A 22,771-nucleotide genomic window follows, 5' to 3' on the forward strand; every position below is an offset into this window, starting at 1 on the left:
ACACACACACGCGTGTTGGACACACACACACACGTGGCATTCCAGGACATTGCCTTAATGATATCCTGTTTGATTTCACGTAGAGCTCTGCAGAGCATGTAGACGGACACCAGCTGCAAACCTCTCAAGCTATCGTGTCAAGGTCGTGCCGGGAAACCGATCACAGCCACAGTCATTTATGTATTTATTCATTTCAGAATGGGTGGAGTGCCACAGACTATGACTAAATGTATAGGCAACGTAATTTGTGCAAACGTCTCGACCCATTTGAGAGGTATTCGCTCGCCCCTCCATGAAAAATAAACGCCATCCACCCTTTTCAAAATGGTGTGTGTGGTCTGTCAGAAATCAGTCCCATCTGCACGACGTTGCCAAGAGCAGCAACGCTGGACAGGAAACGGGTCTTTCTGAACAAGGCCCTCTGTAGAGAGAAAAGTGATGAGGCATAGGCCATGACGTTTGATCATTTTATGAAAGTGTAATTTGAGTTACTTCTAATACTTTTGTTCCACACTGCAGATTTCTACATCTTGGCACTTTTTATTCACCTTAATATGGAATTCACAATCACTCGTCTGCCATTGGCCCCCACATTTCCACTGTAATTTCAGCATCCTCTGAGAGGTTGCGGGCGGCAGTGTTGTATTTCTTAAACGTGTGGATTTTGTCAAGGAGGCGTTTAATTTAAAACCAGACGCGTATGTCATTGTCGCGGGAGAACGAGCCAAAAGAAAGGGCGGAACGGTAGAGGACTTTCTTCATCGGTGAGAACACGATGGCCTTTAATGTTGTGATGCCTCCAGCTGTTGCTGTGATCACGTGACTTCAGTTGATGGAGGAAAAGTCACAGGGTATTTGTGATTTATTGTCCTTTTACCAGATGACTGCGTGATGCCGTCATGTTGTAGATTAGAACCCTGTAACGGAACCATCAGATGTTGGTTTCAGGCCCAAATTTCATAGCGTGTAAAATCATTCTGATTAAATACGTTGGTAACTAGAACGGTCACTCGGTAGAGCGCATACCTTCGCATATCACAAGATTGGGCATTGAATTATGAACATTTTGGCATTAGTTGCATGCCAATTGGATACAAATTTAATATGGTAAAAAGAAGATTTTGACCTTTTCATGACTTTGACCCAATCGATCCCAAAATCTAATCAAATGGTCCCCGGATAATAATCATTCACACCAAATTTCATGAGATTTGGTTTAATACTTTTTGAGTTATGCGAGTAACACACATACAAATAAAAAATTTTAACACGGCGATCAAAACATAACCTTCTGCATTTTCAATGCGAAGGTAATAATAATATTATTTCGACAGGATGAATGGGAAGGTCTCCAGTCGGAGGACATTAGTGTGGGATCATTAGCAACCTGGAACTGTTTTCAGCTTAGTCATGCTAAATGAGAATCCCAAACGAAAATAGTTAAGATCGTATGAAGAAGAAGAAAAACTCCATTATTTTTATTACACAGACTGATACTAAAATTCCTTTTGGTTCTATGATTCACTCAATAGACAAATGATACCAGAAGCACGTTTCTCTGCCGCTTGATCGTAATGATGATGCCCAAAAATATAAAACTTAGTCCAGCAGCTTAAGAGGGAGGATGAGGAATGCATCAACACTCAACAACTGTTGTACGACTGTGTTTTGCAATAACTTTATCGGCTCGCAACAATCTGTTGTGAATTGTTCGTAGGATTGCAGAATCCAGAGCGGATAAACTCTTCTTTTGGAAGTAAGAGTTCTTCCTTTTCTGCTTTGTTTACAACATTGAGAGCCTAAAAAGATAAGTATCAGCTTCCTTTTAATGAATCAAATGATGCCGAACACAAGTTCAAACTGATTTGGTGCATCTTGGTCCGCCGGTGGCAGAACGGTGGGCCAAGCACCTCGATCTGTTGCTCGTCTGTCCATTTATTACCTTATGTGATTATAGGATGTTGTAGAAAATCGGTGAGGCTTGAATAAGCTTCCAGTCAACCATCATGGGCTCTGAGTTTATAGCTGCAAAGTATAGAGAGGCCCACATCAGGCCTTTCAGGGCCGTCTCAATGGTTTGACAGGTACGGGAGACACGCCGTCGGAATGTGTTGTAAAGGATGCCAAACGGACCGTGCTGCTTCCAGGAGGGCATATGGGGGAATCAAGAACTTCCTTTTTGGATTTGTGCACTCGTTCCCCCAGGAGGTCAGGCTGTTGTGTATAGTTGGCAAGGCAAAAAGAGCAGATAAGATTTGAACATGTTTGTCAAAACAAAACAAATGTGTAATGAAGGCTGTGAATTGCTGTGCTGATAAGCCCAACATTTCTTATTACTCTAACTTTGCTTACTGCTGCTACTAACACATTTCCCCTGGGGATGAATAAAGTGTGTGTGTGTGTGTATATATATATATATATATATTAGAGATGCACCGATCAGGTTTTTTGGTGCCGATCATTGAAATCAGTATCTGCCGATCCGATAATATCGATCACCGATCACGGTGTCGATTGAAGCATTCTATTTATTGTGTAGCATTATTGCCTAGGACTATGAGGAAATACATATATAAAGCACCTCAAACATTAAAGAAATTACCGATTTCTTTAAACATTTAGGACTTTTAATTTGAAAAATCTCTTAATTGCGACAGTAAATATGTTTGATTGCCAGGCTAGGGGAAGTCAGGGACGTCCTGAACACATCTGCATCAGTCGTTGCCTGGGACTCTTGGGGAAATCTATATACAGGACTTTTCTTAACATACAAAAGTCTGACTTATTTTTATAAACTCTTCCTTGGTCCAGTAAAAATGTTTTAATGTTAGCATAATTTAAGCTAAATCTCAGAAACGATCTATAAAGATACAAAATCAGTTCATTGTTTACTTTTATATGTTTGTCAACATCTTATTTTGAAAAACGGATGTTGTTTCAAGTGGTTATTTCCGCTAATTTTGCAAAACCGGATGTTGTCACGTAAATCCTTCCGATAACTTTATCAAAACCCTCGCGTGCTCTCGATCGAATGCGTGTACCGTGACCATCAGTCGATAGGGGCAGACATGGAAGTGTCGGCTGAGTTGACCCAGTGATTAAACTCGGGGGACGGGGACGCCGCTCGGTGCGTGAGGATCCCCTCGTTGACCTCTGACCTCTGCCGGCCCTCGCTGGGCGCATTGTCTCCGTTGCAGTGCGCGGCGATTGAAACGTCTGATAATTCTCGCAGATTTTATGTCATCTGATCGGCCAATTTGATCGGCCGTTTTGAGAACGCCGATCAAAACCGATAATGGGAATATCGGCCGATATGGATCGGCGCCGATCAGATCGGTGCATCCCTAATATATATATATATGTATATATGTGTGTGTGTATATATGTGTATATATTAGGGCTGTGAAACGATTAAAAAATTTTATCGGGTTAATCACAGGTTTTTGTGGATTAATCATGATTAATCACATATTACCGATATTCTCGGTATATTTTGTGAGAACATAGAGATTTATGACAAAAGACGGATATATACATTTATACATTCTTCTATACAATGGTGCTGCAACTCAGCAGTTATTTAGCAGTTTTCTTCCATATGGAACATTAATACATCTTCATCCTAAACAGAATGTTTAACCCTCCTGTTACCTTTCGGGTCAATTTGACCCCATTCAATGTTTAATGTCGGTGTTCTTTGGGGTCAATTTGACCCCAGGCTGTTTTTCACTGTGTCAAACATATAAGAAATATCAACTTTTTTATTTATTTAAAGGGCTATTTAGGTAGTCAACAAACAAACATAAAGTACCTCACACTTAAACTTGGGAAGCAATATTAATTCTCGATAAGTGTTAACGCAACGCGTAGAGACAGAAATGACATGCTGCTGTGGAGATACGATCAACAACAGACGTTTAGTTTAATAAAAGAACAAAGACGTGCTCTAGAGAACATGTCAGGGGGCGGGCCAATCTCTTTAATGTCATGCGATCTACCAACACTACGCCGCGATCGACTGGCAGGTCGCGATCGACGTGTTGAGACCCTGATCTACAGGAAGTAAAAGTCGTTTCCGGAGGTGAACCTGCGGAAGGATCATTACCGATGAACAGACCGTCTGCATGAGAGCGGACAGAGTTCAGATTGAAGAGGTGTATTGGAAGCTCATTTTGCAAGTGACTTTTTCGTCGGCATCCGAGCTCTGCGGCGCGCGAGACGGAGATCGGAGTCGTGTTAACGCAACACTAGAGACAGAATGACATGCTGCTGGAGAGACGACCAACAACAGACGGATTGGAAGCTCATTCTGCGCATGCGTTAAATGCGTAAAAAAAAAAAACTAGTTAAACCTGTAATTTAATTAACTGAGTTAACGCGTTATTTTTCACAGCACTAGTGTATATATATATATATATATATATAAATAAATAAACACTCATATCTCTGACTAACATCCTATCTTCATTGGTACTGCTGGCGCTCTTAATTCACTCTCTCGCTCCCATGTGTGGCTCATTGGTTAATGCACTGGACCACCGAGGAATGGTAAGTGCTGCTCATGTAATGGATTGGAGCCGTCCTCGGGTTCTTGTCTGGAGCTTTCATAACCTCAACTTCATATCTCCTCCGCTCCAAATAACTCAAACCCCTAGAAAGTATTTAATCAAACAAAAAGCCCCGTGTGAAAACAAGTGCAGTGCACATCGAGGACGGAGCCATTCGGAGAGAGCATGTAAGCGACCCGTTTTTTGGAAGGTTTGACAGTTTTCCCCTTGTTTTCTTTTCCCCTGCTAACATCATCCACTCGCCGTGGCAGACGGCTCTCACAGGGTTTGTTTGTGGATTTGTAGCCAGGAAGCACAGCAAGGTGTTTTTTGCCTTTTGTGCTACGAGCAGTTTGCATTTCTTTATACATTGGTGCACCTGGTTACGACGACTAGACTCGTCAAAGCACTCACACATGGATATTCTTCACTGCTCTGTGGATTTTATTTTTTGTTTGGTGGTGTTGGGGAGGGAGGATTTGAGGTGCTGAGTGGAAACAAGGCCGTGTCTGGACACATGAGCTTATACCAGCAGACATTTTTTAAACTGGACTCTCAGTTCTTTTGGCTTTTCCCCGGCGTTCCATAACTTATGAATCTGGTTATTTCTTTTGACACTTTAACTTTTCATCGTGCAAGGCTGTTGGATGTTAATACTTGTTTCATGTTCTCTGAAGTCAGATAATTGATGTTTCCGAGTAAAGGAGAAGCAGTGAAGAGTTCTCCACACGGCTAAGCCAAACCCACATTAAAACACGGGGGTAAACCCCTACATTGTATAATACTCACTCCAGCCCAAGTTTGTGTGACCAAAACTTGTATTTAAGTATAATATTATATGTAGACTCATTATTCCTCATTATCCTTTTGCCAACTATGTGAGCAGTGGAGTTCAGAGTGTGCTGCTCCAAAACTATATATTCATAATTGATGATTGTCATGGTTTCAAGAATCAACATTGTGTTTTATTTTGTTTTTGTTTTCATCCGCCCATCCTGACATCTGTGATAATTTGATTTCAGCCCTCTTCTTTCTGTTCCAGATCATGGATGAGACCCAAACGCAGATCGCCTGGCCCTCCAAACTGAAAATCGGAGCCAAGTCCAAAAAGGGTGATCAATTAATTTAATTTCTTCCTTCGTAATCCCATATCCTTCTTTTATTGGATCGATGTACCCCTTCCATTTGTTGTGTTGCCTTGTTGTGACATGAGTATTTGTTGAATGACGGGTTTGTATAATCTATGAATTGACACGTTCGCAACAAAACCGAGAGCTAAACTGAATCAAATGTGTGACCGGCAGGTAACGACATCGCTGTGATCGTTTTCAACCCAACAGAGGTTAATGATTATGAGTCCTTGTTGTTTCAACCAGAAATATGTTTCCAGGAAATCCATTGGACTCAGACGGGGAAGTATTTCAGGGTTGCTCTAGCATTCATTATTAAAAAAAATATCTTTGAAACGATGAAACTTCATCTGCTCTAAAGAATCTGTGATTTTGCTGTGCGGGTGGGGTGGGGGTGGGGGAGACTCTTGCATCGAGGTTCCCTCATTTATTGCCGAGTTGTTCGAGCGCTCTGTTACCAATAAAACATTATCATGGTTATTTAAAGCTCTTCCGGGAGGGCCGGGTTGAAGGAGGTGTAGTTGTGCCTGCTTTGTTGTCCTCGGGAGAATTGCCTGTGTGTGTGTGTGTGTGTCTTCATCCAGATGTGGAATCCGATGACATAATGCAACTTCCTCACTCCCTCTGTATGGAAAATAGTCGACGGCGTTGCATCAGAACCTCCCCCTCCCCCACCCCTCCCTCTAGATACTTAATCAACTGTAAGGCCTCGCAGATTATTCGCACACAACCACCCATTCATCCCAAGTATCCGTTCATTCACAAAACCAATACCACCTGGGAATGTTGTTCTGTGTACAAATATTTAAAATGACATTGTTCCCGTGTTGCGTAAACCGAGAGGAGCGGAGGGGAAGAATGTCGGCTAATCGCTTCCAGTTATCTGAGGAGCGAGTGCGTTGGTGAGAGTAAAGGCATGTCGAGCCGACTGCATTTTAGCAACCAGAGCTCATGGGAGCTCGAGAGAATAGTTCGACTTTAAATTCCGCTTCATTTCAAATGACTGGAGGCTCTTTCGTCCCTTTCATTTGATATGACCAACACAGCATTCTCGCTCTGTCCTTAAAAACAGCCGATGATGTCGTTGTTTTGAGTTATTGTAATGTGACATAATACTCCTTTCACAGGTGTTGGTTTGCCGTGTCTCACATTAGTGTTGTCTATCATGTGTCGTCTGGGATTGGTTACGCTCGGCAGGATACTGGCAGACGTGAAGGGGGTGGGGGTTGTGACCTCTCACCATACACGGCCACACTCCATCTAAATGCCAGAGCCTCTATTTGATGAATCACCTGCGGCTGACTGGCCCTCCCTGCCACCTGCACAGGTGTGATAATCAGCACTCTGTTGGTGATTGAATCCAGCGAGGAGCCGTATCCCTCACGGCTGGCCCTCAGCACCGGGCGGCAGAGCGGTCGATACTCTTGAGATTGTCTCCGCCATAGATATTTATTTCTAAAAGTCTGGTTCAAGATTTTTGTTTGTGCGTGATAAATATCTCGTATCGTGCCGGTAACGCGTCCCCACATATCTGCAGATGTTTTGAATGAGCAGCGCCGAGCCAAAAAGGACTTCATTTGTGTGGTATTTTCTTCGAACGTAGTCCTCAGCTGGAAAAATGCTTTGGCTTTGCCAGCACGGAGCTCTGGGTCAGAAAGTTTCTCCTGTCGAGTGGAACCGTGTCAAATCCGTGCGACTGAAAACATTCGCTCTGTGCAGCTGCGAGACTCTTGTTTTCTGTTTGCTTTTCCAGCTGTTGTGTGTGCCAAATAAAAACATGAAGGTGTTCCTTTTTTATTCCACAATCAATCATAAAACATTTTTTTTTTTTTAAAAAGAGCATAGAGCAAACTCCATTTCTTAAAATGCGGGGGTGTTTTACATCTCGACTGAAACGCTCGTTTAGGCCGGCTAATGATTGCCAGATGTGCAGGTTAGTCACTGGAAGAGCTAGACTCCCTCTGATGGTCACGGTGGGAAGTGGAAGGATTTCTATTGTCCTCAGCGACAGCTGTATGATGGGAACGTGTCCTGTAACCAGCGCCGAGGCGGAGATAAGCCTCCGACCGATCTTTCCGCTCTATTTCCTTTGTTTTTGTTTTTGTTTAGTTCCTTGCCCCCGAGCCTTCGAAGAGCGCCTGTTGCTCTTAGGATCTTGCATCTCGTGTGTGCCGAGGTTTCCTGACCCCTGTGACACTCTTAACGAGACCGGTGCTTGTTTGCTGGCACTCTGTGTTCCCCACAGTTCCCAGTGCACATTAAATGGAGAGCAGAACCAGATACCTCCCATAAAACACAATTTCCTCTTCGCGAACCCGCGCTCTGCTGCTCCGTCTTGTATTTTGCAGCTCCGTGGAGAGTGTCTCGGTTTGGCCTTTTAAGAATTAGTCCTCATCAAAAGCATTCTGTGACTTGGGGACTTCCCCTTGGCGGCGCAAATGTTATTTTCCCGACCGTCTTTCTTTCTAGTTTCGGACTTTTCACTCCCTGGAAGTCTGAACATGCATCCGTACGAGTGGTTATTGTTTGTTTGTATTTTTTTGTTTGTATTTTTTATTCAGTCAATCAAATCAAATACAATACAATATTATCCTATAAAATATACAAAAGAGAAAGACTGAAAAGGTATAGGTAGAAGCAAAAAAATGCTTTAAATTCCTATCCTAAATTGAAATCAGAAAATTAATATAAAATAAAGAAGAAAATAAAACAACAAAAAAACAACAATAAACAAAATCAAAATATATTTATATATACTACCACATACATCTTCCATATTAATACGTTTTTAATTACATTTATAACTCAATAATTTTTTAATAAAATAATATTAGTGACACTAAATCTGCTTCAGTGAGACTATACTGTCGATGCTCTAAGTGTGTGGACAGGGTGGGGTATTCCTGGAAGGGGGCTTGACAGAGGGGCGATGGATCTCGAGTGTGTAGTACACGCCCGTGCTCGTGTGTTTTCGCATTTGCGTCCTCCAGGGGTCCGGCGTGCGGCAGAGCCAGATGTAGACTTACCCAACCCGACACAGAGGAAAGCATTAGCTGTGAATGGCTTTTGGTATGCAGTGTTTGATTATTTTCACTGCAGTATTTCGAGACTCTGGAAGCACAGTTTACTCAACCTATTGGGACCTTTTTACGAGCGCGATGTTCTGTGGGTGTGCGCGAGTGTATTTATACAAGAACTTTTGGATGAGGCCGTTCTGTCGCAGGCTCGTATCTGGTCCTCTTTTGAGTAAGTGTGTGCGTGTCCACTGATAGTCATGTGCAACAATGAAAAACAGTGAATGACAGAATGGGGTCTAGGAAAATGAGGCGATACGCGTCACATGACGATCTTTTCGATTGAGGCTACATTGCAGCAATTGTCATCGACTAATGGTGTCCCTGTCGACTCGACTGACTGACGGATTGTGTCTGAATGTAATTCCACAGAGCCCCCGCCCCGCCCGGTGGGGTTGCCCGCCGACTTAAATGAGACTCGACAGATATCAAAGCAATTACTGTTGCAGAGCTTTTCTCCAACACGCTCTAATTTGTTGACGCATCCAGACTGCTGTGTCGCGTTTGGTAGAATGGATTTAAATTGTGTCCCACTCTCTCACGTTGTATCTCTTCAAAGATACAACAAGGGTTAGTCACACACACACACACACACACTGAACGTATATTAAACATGCTCTCTCTTTCTCCCTCTTTGAATGTCTCCCTGCAGATCCACACATCAAGGTCTGCGGGAAGAGGGAGAATGTGAGGGAAGCCAAAGACAGAATAATGTCCGTCCTTGACACAAAGGTACAGTGAACATCTTCATCGAGTCGAAGATGAACTTTGTAATTCTCTTCACAGCGCCTCTTTCTCGCCTTTCTCTCCGTGTTCGGTGTGAACCGACTGCTTTTCACCTCGGCTCTCCCGCTGGGCCAAGTGACAGATTGCTCACAGCAGTGTGGTACGAACTTGGCACGACTCTCTCTCTCTCCAGATACTCTCATCCCTAGCCTTGCAGTGGATTGCCTCTGTGTGTGCATGCAGGCTTTCATTGCCATGGCAACACAAGAAGTGAAGTACCTGGGGGACTGCACTGTAGCACCCCCTGGGGGTGAGAAAGCACCCATTCAACAGCCAAAGGCAAAAGGGACAACACGTTATTGGCTTAGTTTACAGATATGGCTTTGTCACGAGAAGTTTATTTCATGGGATGATTGGTTTATTCAAATGCACTGCATGTTTTGATACTCATCAGTCTCTCTTTGAAATGGCTGCGACATGTGAACATGTTTAATGCAGGGGAAATTGTAAGTTTTGAGTATTGTGACTCTTAAGATGGAGACGGATGGCCTCTCAGCAGACACATTTTAATTGATACACTATCATTTTCAATTTTTTCGTACAGTGCAATAAATGCAGTTCATGAAATGTGTGTGGTATTTGGCCGGATGTTCTATAATCTTTGTCTACAAATATTAAGATTACATCAACAAAACTAATGTACAAATCATTGACGCAAACAATATAAACAATATATTGTATATAAAACATAGCAAGCATAATAAATGTTACACTAACAAAAAACTAAACTAAAAGTAAACAGAGTTAACTTATTTGGTTTGGGCGATGTTTGGAACAAGGTCATTAATCACTGATCTGAAAAGTTGTCCATCAGTGTGAATGTTGATACCTGAACTAGGGCGCTTCTTTATTGCATCATTTTGTCTCTTAATTACATTATTAAAATATGATCTTGTTTAGAGTTTCCAGCTTTACCATCCTTTTAATGTCAAACTTTTTAAAAGCTGGAATTAACTTTTTAATATGTTTTCAGTTGAAGTAGTTCCCAATAGGGGGGATCAGCTTCAGGTCCACACTGCAGGTTTAACGATGGGGCATTACAAAGATATATTGCATTAAACCAAAAAACACCAATTTGGCAAGCTACGAGCTAGCAGACAGACACGTTGGTTTATTTCTCTCTCCACAGGTGTGTGTGGAGCTCTGTTTGCCCTTCTGGCAGTGGGTCAGTACAAGCACATGTGTGCTTTAAGCATGATGAACCCGACCGGCAGGTGTGACGGTACTGATGTGGTTAAGTGCTTTTGTAGTTCCTCGCAGCAGAGCCATCGTCGCCAAGAATATAAGGAATTAACAAATATCCTTTATTACCTTTGCATTGAAAATGCGGAAGGTTATGTTTTGATTGCCGTGTATTTATTTATTTATTTGTATGCGTGTTACTCGCATAACTAAAAAAGTATTAAACCGAATCGCTTGACATTTGGTGGGATGATTGGTTATTATCCGGGGACCATTTGATTAGATTTTGGGATCGATTGGGTCAAAGGTCATGGTCAAGGTCATGAAAAGGTCAAAATCTTCTTTTTACCATAGCGTGGTCAATTCTTATCCAATTGGCATGCAACTAATGCCAACATGTTCATAATTCAATGCCCAATCTTGTGATATGCGAAGGTATGCGCTCTACCGAGTGCCCATTCTAGTTCAAATGTGTTTTCAGGTCATTTCCCTTGGTCGTCTTTGCCTTTCAAAGACGAGAATAATAACATGCACCTTTCTCCACTCACTGAGCTTGTTTTCTCCGTTTCCGCCCGTTAGAGTAACAGGGTGACTCTGAAGATGGACGTCTCTCACACGGAGCACTCTCACGTTATTGGCAAAGGTGGCAACAACATCAAGAGGGTGATGGAGGAGACGGGTTGCCACATCCATTTCCCAGACTCCAACAGGAACAACCAGGCAGAGAAAAGCAACCAGGTTGGTGGGGCTTCGACATGGATTCACACTGTGCTGTTTTCACCGAGGCCTGAGAGATAGATGGAGGAAGCGAGCCGTTTACTGCCGGTCGATCCAACGGTTCTCCCTGTCAAATAGTTTTGCTTTAATCTCTTGAACCACACTTTTTCACGATTGATGTTTTCAGTGCAACAACATTGCGTTCCGCCGCCTGGAGTGTTTGCCACCCTTCCACGACTTACGATCTTCGGTAGTAGCTCAAGTAGTTCAAAGTAGTTTTTTCTTCCTGCAGGCTGAACCCTCGGCTCATTCATTACCTGTCACAGGGTCTCGGGCTGGTCAGCTGGCTGTTTTGATTGGCCGAGCCAGAGGAAGCCGGCGTGTTTTGCCTGGACTCGGTGTAGAAGAGCAGTGGTCCAGGAGCTCAGCAGAGCAGCCAGTAAATTCACTTGTCAGGGGCTTTGTTAATATAATCTTAAAGGTCTACTTCACTGATTTCAACGTATCTCTGTGGATGTTGCATAGTAAGGTACTCCATTGTTAAACTCCCTCCAGTCCTACTCTCATATGATGCAAGTACAGGCTGATAAGTAGCAAGAGACTCCTTCTTAGGCCCAAGACCCAAGCCGTCTCTTTTCCTGGTGTCAAAAGCTGACTGGCTGCAGCAGAGTCTTTTTGCGACAGAGCATATTGAAATGCAGTGGTGTTGATAAGTAATAATACATAACTGAAAATCCAAGTGGCTTCTTCCCTTACCCTCTGTGGAGCTTTGAAGGATTCAGGACGTTGTTCAAGCACATTTCATCACGTAAACATGAGGCGTAACAGTCGTTTTCTTTTTGTTTCGTTCATGTGGAAGTACTGAGGACCAGAGAAGAATCCAGACTGACCGACTTTATTTGCTTGATCATTTCTTTTTTTTTTATAACGCCGTTTTCTTGTTTCTACAAGAGTGAGCAGTTGCGTTTTTGAAATAGGGAAAAGAATAAAGGACAAATCATGCCAATAAATCCTACACGCTGCTCCTTTTAATCTGGCTTTTCACCTTGGTGGTTGTTTAAGAAAAAAGAGAGGCTGTTTTTGTAATCGCAATGTTGGATTCATTGTAACTGTAATAATGTGGTTCAAGATTCTAAAACATTAGCTGGAAATATGCTACAAAAAGGAATTGGGTTTGAGTTTGGTGGACGCTGTTACACTTTTGACGTTTTCATTATGTTTGTTCTGGATTTTCCTTTCCACATTGAAATGAAGTGCGATGATCTGAACCATTATTGGTCTTGGAATGGGTCACTGGCGAGCTGATTTTCAAATATTTCTTTTTCATTGTGAACAGGTGTCCATCGCAGGCCAGCCAGGAGGAGTGGAGGCGGCTCGAGTAAAAATAAGAGTAAGTAGGAATCCATCCTTTGTCTTAAAGGGATATTTCTCTGCAGACGTGTAACTTTATAGTTTTAACCTTCATGAACCACTGCGACATGCATTTCTGACAGTTGCAATTTATTTTAGTATTGACCACTATTACTTTGGGGGGGAAAAGTATTAAAACATCATCATGTCATATTTCTGCCGCCTGAATTTGCAAACATTTTCAATCAGATTGGATCTCATTTATCAAAGTTCAGAGTCCTGCTACTTTGAGACAGTAGGATTGACACCTCATGCAAAATAATACGAGCAACAGAGAGGAGGGATGCTTCTTGGTTGTTGTGTGACAGATTAATAACAGGAATGCATTTGATAAAATCACTGTAATTAATGTGTGTAGGCTTTTGTTGTTGGCCTGCACGCCATGGAAGCTGCTCTTTATAATTACATTACATGTCATTTAGCTGACACTTTTATCCAAAGCGACTTACAATAAGTGCATTCAACCATGAGTACAAGCTCGGAACAACAAGAACCAAGAAAGTAACATTTCTTTAAGAAAGCCAAACTACAAAAATACCATGAGTAAGAGCCAATCGAGTGCCACTGAAGTGCACTCTACCCTCATTATCTTCTCGTCCCCCTTCCCACAATCCCCTCGACGATGTTGGACTGAAGCTTTGGCGTGCCAGTCACCTGCTCTTCCATTGAACCTCTCCATCTGTGCTCCATCATTAGCGATACTGACTAACCCCCTCTCGTGTTGCATAGCCAGGCCGATCTCCACAGCGCTGTCTCTATGCTAATAAAAGGTCTGCAGTGAAGGGGAAACCGCTCTGGCTTGTTTTATATTTCTTCAAACCAATCGTTTTAGGCGGCACTAAGCACACGGTGCGGCGACGGTGCCCAGTGCAAAAAGGACAGAGCAGATAGCGGAGAAGACCATGAGGTACACGGCCAATGACGGGCTACACCACCGTCTACATCCGTCAGACTCAAATCTCTGTTGTAGTTATTTGCTCGCAAGTACATGGCTCAAAACAGTGACTTCCTCCACCAACCGAACATCAGACTCGAGGAAGCCAAGTTCACTACCTCACCCGACCGACGGAGAGCTCCAGGGTTGCAGTCGATTGTGTACTCCAGGCTCAGTTTCAGCACTTCCTCAAAGCCACAAGCACCGATCATCTTAATCTATTCCCAGACCACTTCCTTTGAACAATTGTAAAATACATGCCTGAGACTCGGCCCCTTTGGCAAGCCCATCTCCAGCCCATTTTCTAGCCTCTTTTTCAACTTCAGTTTCGGTCCGACTGGAATCCCGACCTCCAGCCTCAGCTCTGAGGTGAGGACCTCTGTGCTTGTGTGAAGTGTTACATCCCTGAACTTCTGCTGTATTTCAACACCGCAGCGAACGTCTACGGTGAGCACGTTCCTCCACTATGGGCAGACCAAAACTAACAAGTGAAGTGTGTGTGATGGAGAGGGAGACAGGAGAAGGTCATGCTGGGTATTTGTTCAGTGTGTATTGGCAAATGTCTGCATGTACGCATACCCATACCGCTCCGTGCTTAGAGGTTGTTTTCATAAGCAGCCAGCCACAACCCAGATCGTCTACTTCTTTTTGTTGCTCTGGGTGAAAGAAAGAATAATCAAACCCAACCGTAGCAGCAGTGTTGTAGAAAGAGGTTTCAAATATAAGCTGTAGAAAACCGCAGAGATTGTTTTTTTGCCTCCCAAAGAACACGCAGTCAGCGGATGACGAGGGAGGATCAAAAGAAAGGTTTCCCTCTGTCAACTTGGCTTCTTCTGATAATCACCTTCTCCTATGATACACGGAAATATCCTGTGCTGTTCTTTTAAACACGACTAGACAGCCCTTCCACACATAGCTTTAATTATGTTTGAACTACTTCACTGACCCTGGAAGGCAATTTCCTCAAATCCAGCAAGGGAACATTCTATTTTATAGAGATGTTCTTTTCATCTAATTGGTTGCACTTTGCTCACTTTATCAGTACCGACACTGACGGGATACAGACTGTCAAACTTATTTCTTCACGAGTAAAATCTATGCGCAGTCATAAAACGAATGCATACTAAGTTGTCCGGAGGGACTTTAATTGAACGGATTCTTTGTAAATGTTAGCAATCACCATATTAGCCTATTTGACCCTTATTTTAAATGGCAGGTGTGTAATTATGCACCAGTTTTGCTTTACGGGAATAGTTTGAAATGTTTTGAAATATACTTTAATGTCTTGGATGAGAAGATTGATACTAATACTAATATGAAGCCGGAGTAATGAGATGCTGAGCGTAGCTTAACCTAGCATAGCTTAGCTTAGCTTTTGCATAAAGACTAGACGGGTAGCCGAGCCTCGGCCCAAAGGTGAAAAAAAAACGCTGACCAATTGTCATGCTGTATCTCGTTGGTTTACTTTGTATGAAATAGGAGTGTAACAAGACAAGTTGTTGTTTTAACTTAAGCTAATTGTCTCCTGGCTCCAGTTTCATATTGAACTGACCAGCATGAGGGTCGTATCGATGCAACACCCCCCAGATGTTAGAGGAATGCCAGGGGAATGTTTGGAGGTGGTATTGTGTCGATATTAAAACGCCACATCGTAAAACGCAGGAGGGTTTATTTAGGGTGACCAGATTTGAGTTTGTGAAAAAGAGGACACTTCGTCGCCGGGGGGGGGGGGGGGTGTATAGCATGCCGCACAAACAACAATGAACTAGTGGAGGCGGCAAGGTGCTCAGTGTTGCCAGATTGGAAATGGTGAAGTATCGTACCAAAGGCTCAAAATGGTCGTATTTGGAGGATAATTATTGTGTATCTGGCAACCCTGAGATCGGTCGACCAATGACTGTTCTCTATACCGTCAGTGCTCGCGCAAGAAAGTGAAACGTAAGGGAGATACCATTTCCAAAACGTGTAAGGGGTAAATACTAGTTTGTGAAAGACCCAGAGAAACGCAAATATCCGACGAAGCAAAATCCCAGACGTTTTTGGAATCCCTGCCGGACGCATTTTGTAGGTCTCAAAAAGAGGACATGCCCGGGGAAAAGAGGACGTCTGGTCAGCCTAGTTTATTCCAGTTGTTGACCCCCTGCTGTTGAGGTGGCCAGTGCATGACAATGGACAGTGGGCTGCGTGTTTGGTTCTGGGTGGCCTTGACACCACATCCTCCCCCGTCTCTCCTGAAACCACAAAGGGGCGACGGTTGTGCCTTCTCCCTGAGGTGCCCTCGCAGTGAATGAAATATCCCTTTAAGCCACTACAGTGCACTTGTAAGGCCGACTGTACTTCTGGGGCTCTCTCGAGTCGAGATTTGTTTGAGCGTGAAACAAGTCGGTTGTTGAGGTGATGGATTCTCGAGGGATTTCTCGAAGCTTTTTCTGAGGCGGAGCTGACAGGCAGGTGGTGAAAAGTCTGGTCGGTTGTTGTACCTCGAAGATATTTTTTCTTTTTCTTCATCTTTCACCCTAATGTCCGGAGAGCTGAGGCTTTTTAACAGTGCTTTCAGTTGGAATACATATGGATCTCATATCTTCCAGGCAGGACTTTAAAAAATAAATCAAACCGAGGTCAGCGCCACCATAAAAATCAGTCCATTCTTCATTCAGTGCCCGACTCCTGCTGCTCTGCTTGTCCTCTGTTGTGTTCCCCTCAGTGCTGACCTACATTTCTCAAGCCCTCTGAGAGCGAGTGCTGAAACGTGATATACATGTAAGGCCAAGCGCATATGGGACTGATCAGGGGAGCATTTCTTTGGTCAGAGCAATTCATGCTGCTTGCCCTTCACTGGCAGCCCAAACCGTAGTGGCACTCTGCCCGAGACTCAGTGTTTGGATAAGTGTGTGTGTGTGTGTGTGTGTGTGTGTCTGTGAATGTACATTCCCTTCAGTTTGTGCGTGTGTATGGGTGTGTGCCTTTGTGATTTCTCTCCCATGCATGCATAAGTATGTGTATGCATGAAGCGAGGCCCTTCCCGTCTGCATCTCTTTTGTTTTTAAATATCTGGCGGCGATACAAATGACGAGAGCTGATGACTGTTGCCGCTCCTGTGGTTTAATCCCGTGATTTGTGAAATGAATGTATGTAAATGAGCTGGCCGGAGACGAGGCCCACCCCTTGAGCACATCTCCGTTAAGCACAAGATCAACTGCAGCCATAATGTTTATATCTGTAGCATACTTCAAGTAACAAAGGGTGCCTCTCGTATTGCTGCCACTGCTGACCTCATTTTGATTAGCTTGTCTGGCTTTATTTAAGCTGACAGGTGAAGTTGTACCACCTTCTGCTCAAGGGACCGCTGTTATGTCGGTGTGTCAGTTCACATAAGTCTAAATTCATTCATATTTACACTATGTTGATCTGCACTTCACACATTTCATTTACACTACACACACTTTGCATTTTGCACACTGTCTATATTTAATTTAATTTTACACTGCAGTCATTAGTATTATATTTGTGTATGCATATATGTATATTTTATTTTGTATTTTATATTTTACTTTGTATACTTTGCACAGTCATTGTATTATATTTGTGTGTGTATATATATATACATATATGTTTCATTTTAGTTATATACATATATATACTTCATTTTATATTTTACTTGTATACATCTATATCTTTCATCCCTGTTTTTTATATTTTATCTTTATATTTTATTCTCGTGTGTTTAGTTTATTGGTGCTGCTACTGTGACGACAAATTTCCCCTTGGGGATTAATAAAGTATCTATCTATCTATCTAAAGAAATCTCCCTTTTTCTGTGTTTTATCCAAATGGTCTTCATCCGTCTGAATGACAGCACAATGTGACACAAGTCATCCAGTGCCTGTTTCGGGTTTTGTTTCTATCTTTTCTGGCAGCAGCACTGGCAGCATAATGATAATCTATCAAACGTATCATAGCGGCAGTATTTCAGCATGCTGGTGGTTTTCTCATTTCTCTTTCTGCGCCTCCATATTGCAGGAGCTGCTTCCTCTCGTGCTGTCTTTCGAGCTTCCCGCCATCATGCAGTCTGACCCCAGCTCCCCCACCGTGCAGCACATCTCGCAGACCTACAGCCTCACCGTCTCCTTCAAGCCCCCGACCCGCCTCTACAGGGCCACCGGAGTGGTTCGCGGCTCGCAGAACAACGCCAACGCCGTCAAGGTGGGGAGGGGCTCTTAATTTTTGAGTGAATATTGGATAGTTGAGTGACTGATCAGTGCCTGGAAAAAAAGACATTTACAAATTCATGAAATAAAGAAACGCAGCAAATCGCATTCCAGCCGCTGGAATGTGATGGCTTGCTTCATAAGTGACTTAAGCAATTCAGAAAACATGTAAAAATTGTTGTCTAATAATTTGATGTCCATTGAATAATTGTTTTACGGCTAAATTATGTTCCATATAGGACACAGGGTTTGTATGGTCATGGAAAACCTGGAAAAGTCATGGAATTTTAAAATGGTAATTTCCAGGCGTGGAAAAGTCATGGAAAATGTTTTAATCCCAAACGTTTTGGAAAAGTCATGGAAATTAGTTATAATCACATCCTCATTTACGTTGAGTTTGAAATAATTAATATGTTTTTAAAAGAAAGACGCTCAAAATATAAGCTGCCGACGCAATTATAGTTTTTCCGCGTGGTAAGTGAACGCACCTTAACTGGAAAGTTCACTGGCCATAGCTCGGGTAGCAGTCTGGATAATTGTCATTGTTTAAATACTCAATTTTCTCACTTTCATGTATACACTGAGATTTCAGTTTGGTCATGGAAATTTGGTTTAAAGTCCTGGAAAAGTCCTGGAAATCCATTAGTCAAAATGTGTAAGAACCCTGAAGACAACAGCTTCCGTACTAATTGACCAACGACAACAATATAGATTCTGTTAAATTAGAGCAAAAGGACGAAGAGACCAAATCCTAAAGGTCATAGTTTGACCTCCCCCCACAGCCAGCGTGTGTCCTGTTAAAGTTGCTAGAATAACTAACCCAACCCTGAGCTGGGCTCTCCTTGTCAGTCATTTCCCTGTAACAATATTTGAGTTACACACCAAGAGAAGGTTTCCAGAGCTGCACCGCGTCAAGGCCCACCGACACTGTCGGCGTTCCTCACTCTTCTCGTTTTAAGTGCCTCATTACTTTCAGCACCACAGGGGCTGAGAGATGTTTGGTCACTCGAGTTGGACAGCTGCTGGTTCAGCTCTCCAGTAGGAGGGAGACTCTCTCGAGTATTATTTCAAACGGACTTGGGTGTTTCTTGCTGTTTCAACTCTGCAACAACATATGGTATATGTTATGTCTGCACACAGGTGCACTTCCTCAACTGGTATCTGAGTTGTGGCTAATCAAATTCTGCCGAGGCATCCATTCATCATCTCTGCCAAGTCATGCCTACCGACTCACTTCTTTCCACTCCAGAGCCTCCGTTAACAATATGGAGCTCAGTTCTGTTTACCAGTGGCTGCATTTGGCATATGTTCATCCATGCAGTTATTTATCCAGTGATGTATTTGCATGTGCATCCGTTCACCGTCTTGGGTGTACAGTGTATACAGGGTTCGTAAGGTCATGGAAAACCTGGAAAAGTCATGGAATTGTAAAATGGTTATTTCCAGGCCTGAAAAAGTCCTGGAAAAAAACATCCCAAAAGTTTTGGAAAAGTCATGGAAATTTGAAATATTCATATGTGCATTTACGCTGAGTTTTAAATAAGTAATATGCTTTTAAAAGAATGACACTCAAAATATAAGCCAGCATACGCTCTTCATATTTGCAGCGCAAACTTTTCGTGCTGCAAGTGAACGCACCTTCACCGAAAAGACATAAATGTCTGTTTTAATCAAACTATTGTCTCTCATTTAAGGTGATACTGTATGCTTTGGAATTGTGTGTGTGTGTGTGTGTGTGTGTGTGTGTGTGTGTGTGTGTGTGTGTGTGTGTGTGTGTGTGTGTGTGTGTGTGTGTGTGTGTGTGTGTGTGTGTGTGTGTGTGTGTGTGTGTGTGTGTGTGTGTGTGTGTGTGTGTGTGTGTGTGGTCTGGGGGTTCATTCGGGATGGGGAAGTATGACAGATGAAGGCTCGAAGATTAGAGGAATATGTGTGCCTTGTTATGTGGTGGTGTGAGACACTGAGAATACCTTTGATTGCCAAAACCGCCGTGGATTGTTGTATTCTGCTGGCCGCAGTGTGTGGATTCTCGTTGCACGCTGGAAATGACTTGCTTTACTGGCCCGAGAGATGGTTTGCAGAGCCAGAAAGGAATGAGGTTGTTCAACAGGCCGGCAGATGCAGTGGAAAATATAATAGTTTCCATTGATTATAAAGAGAAAAAACAATGTTTTCTGTGGCCAAAAGGCAACATGGCTCCACTGCTCAGTCTGACAATTGCTCTAATTTAAATATTGTTCCAGCTTTCTTGATTTTTTTCATGGGATTTCATTGTTTTAGATTTGTGCGAGTCCATAAATTGTCCATTATGCTCATTGTTTAATCCTAAAACTATCAGGCATCCATAATGAGTTGGAATATTTTTTTTATATTGACCCTCACACTGTTCACTGCTTGTACGTACATAGATAAGTGCAATGGTGATAATAAATTGTGCAATTGACAAAAGCTTTATCTACAGCAATGTTGATTTGTTGATTCTAGATTAATGGTTTGAATTATGTATCTATAAAACACAAATGAAAGACATCTGCTAGTTCCAGCCTCAGCTGGGAGGAGTTTCGCCCTTTCTCTGTTTTATATCGTAATTAATTGAATATGTGGGTGTTTTGGAATGTTGGTTTAGCAATATAAGCAATTATAAGACATAGACAAAAAAATTTAAATGATTTATAAAAATTGTTATTAGAAACTCTGATAGCATGGTTGTCAAACTGAGTGTTTTGAGATGTGTACAAAACGAGACATTTGAGAAGGTCATCCTTAGGAAACCAAACGACTAATCAATTAATCATAAAAATGATCTACAATATAAAATAATGTTTAATTTCCGCCCTATACCTTGACGACTTGGCCTAGTTTCACAAAATGAATGTCGACTCTTGGTCTTATTAAATTGTACGTGTATTTTCTTATACGTCCTTCATATATTGTCATATTACCCGTTACATTGGCTTGTCATCCTCGTTTCCCCAGAGAGGTACAGCTCTGCTGTTGGAGCATTTGGCTGGGAGCCTGGCAAGCACCATCTCCGTCACCACCCACCTGGACATCGCACCCCAGCACCACCTCTTCATGAAGGGCCGCAATGGCAGCAACATCAAGCACATCACCCAGCGGACGGGGGCCCAGATCCACTTCCCCGACCCGAACAGCCCCCAGAAGAAATCCACGGTCTACATTCAAGGCACCATTGAATCAGTCTGCCTGGCACGGCAGTACCTCATGGTGGGTACCTTCTGTGTGCGCTGCGGGGAAATAACAGGGTTCGTACGGTTGTGGAAAACCTGGAAAATTCATGGTAAAAACTTAAATCATAAAAGTTTTGGAAAAGTCATGGAAATTTGTTTAAATCACGTGTTCATTTACGCCGAGTTTGAAATAATTAATATATTTTTTTAAAGAAAGACGCTCAAAATATAAGCCGGCGTACGCTCTCAATACGCAACATTTTCTACAGTTTTAATGTTTATACTGAGATTTCAGTTTGGTCATGGACATTTGGTTTAAAGTCATGGAAAGGTCATGGAAATCCATCGGTCAAAATGTGTAAGAACCCTGTGAACTGCTCAGCTTTGTTTTGGGGGGTCAGGGATGGCTTTGGCATTATATTCTTTACATGTACAGATTCCACAGGCAACTGTGGTAACTTTAATGGATGTAGTTATTTCACTAACATTCATCATGGGATGCGTGGGTTTTGAGATGGGATTTAAGAAGTAAACCATGATTGCCTTTTTGGGGTTTTGTGTAGCCCCGTGATAGATTTGCTCGGCTCTGCCGCTGAATCGTTCATGTGTCCAACCATCTGCAGCCGACTCCAGCTGAGCCTGCGTGACTTCGAGCCACATACCTGCATGAGAGATGAACACACACATTTGCATCCACTTGGCTTGAGTCCTGACTGTACACAGACGATCCTTCTCTGTGGAATGATAATGGTCTGGCGTGCGTACGCAGTTGATTTTGGTGGACTTAAACGTCAGCCCAGACTGTTATGCAGAGGCCGGCACGTTACCGTCTTTTGGACCCTGTGAAAGCGCTTCACATTTAAATTAAAAAATGCTCTGTGGTCATTCTTGCATTGTTGCCTGTGAGTCTGCGACCGCTGAGGCTCCCCGGATCTGAATTCCTCGGGAACATAATCAGATGTTTGTTTCAAAAATGTGTAAAAGTGATGGTGGTTTAATTGCCATTGGCTAAACGCTTCTGCCGAGCTGGTGCACATGAGACATCTCGGGGGCCCCGAGTGGCTTCAGCTTTCTGTTTGGAGATCCATAATGTGGGGCAGTAATTCTGCCGCAGCCTTCTTTGTCTGCGGTCTCCCATTTGGCCCCGAAGACATTTAGCAAATGCCAAAGTTGTTGCAGTGGTTAAACATGACTCTCTAAGTCTGGACGCACAACAGGGAGCCTCTCACTGTCTGATTGGAGTGAGGCCGTAAAACAACTTGAGGAGGAGGAGGAGGAGGAGGAGGCTCTAAGCTGTGCTGCTAATTACACCCACTCACAATAGGCGCGCTGTCCAGCATTCAGCCAAAAATATAGATGTCTGTGGTGGTGATCATACAAAACTGATTGCTCTTGGTGGAATTTTCCCAGCTCTCTGTGGTAGAAATTTAGCAGTAATGTTGCATTTATTGGCATGCCAAACATGTAGATCTACAAATAATATAGTATAAAGGGAAATAGCTTATAAAGTAGGAACATGGTCATGTTGCACTGTACTCGCCCGGCTCTGAGGAATATTAGTCTGCAGCTGACATGATAAACGTATTTTGTGTTTG

General features: G+C 42.9%; 1 protein-coding gene across 1 annotated transcript in view; it reads left to right on the forward strand.

Annotated features, from left to right (window-relative positions):
• Positions 1–22,771, forward strand: part of LOC130206805 (protein bicaudal C homolog 1-B-like) — a 64,957-nt gene that overhangs the window by 25,460 nt on the left and 16,726 nt on the right. The window contains exons 3-8 of the mRNA XM_056434969.1: positions 5,590–5,659; positions 9,404–9,483; positions 11,299–11,457; positions 12,773–12,826; positions 17,801–17,983; positions 20,962–21,213. Coding sequence (XP_056290944.1) covers positions 5,590–5,659; positions 9,404–9,483; positions 11,299–11,457; positions 12,773–12,826; positions 17,801–17,983; positions 20,962–21,213 — 798 coding nt within the window. The remainder of the gene's footprint in view (positions 1–5,589; positions 5,660–9,403; positions 9,484–11,298; positions 11,458–12,772; positions 12,827–17,800; positions 17,984–20,961; positions 21,214–22,771) is intronic.

The sequence above is a fragment of the Pseudoliparis swirei genome, chromosome 17 (assembly GCF_029220125.1).
Source record: "Pseudoliparis swirei isolate HS2019 ecotype Mariana Trench chromosome 17, NWPU_hadal_v1, whole genome shotgun sequence".
NCBI classification, from domain to species: domain Eukaryota; kingdom Metazoa; phylum Chordata; class Actinopteri; order Perciformes; family Liparidae; genus Pseudoliparis; species Pseudoliparis swirei.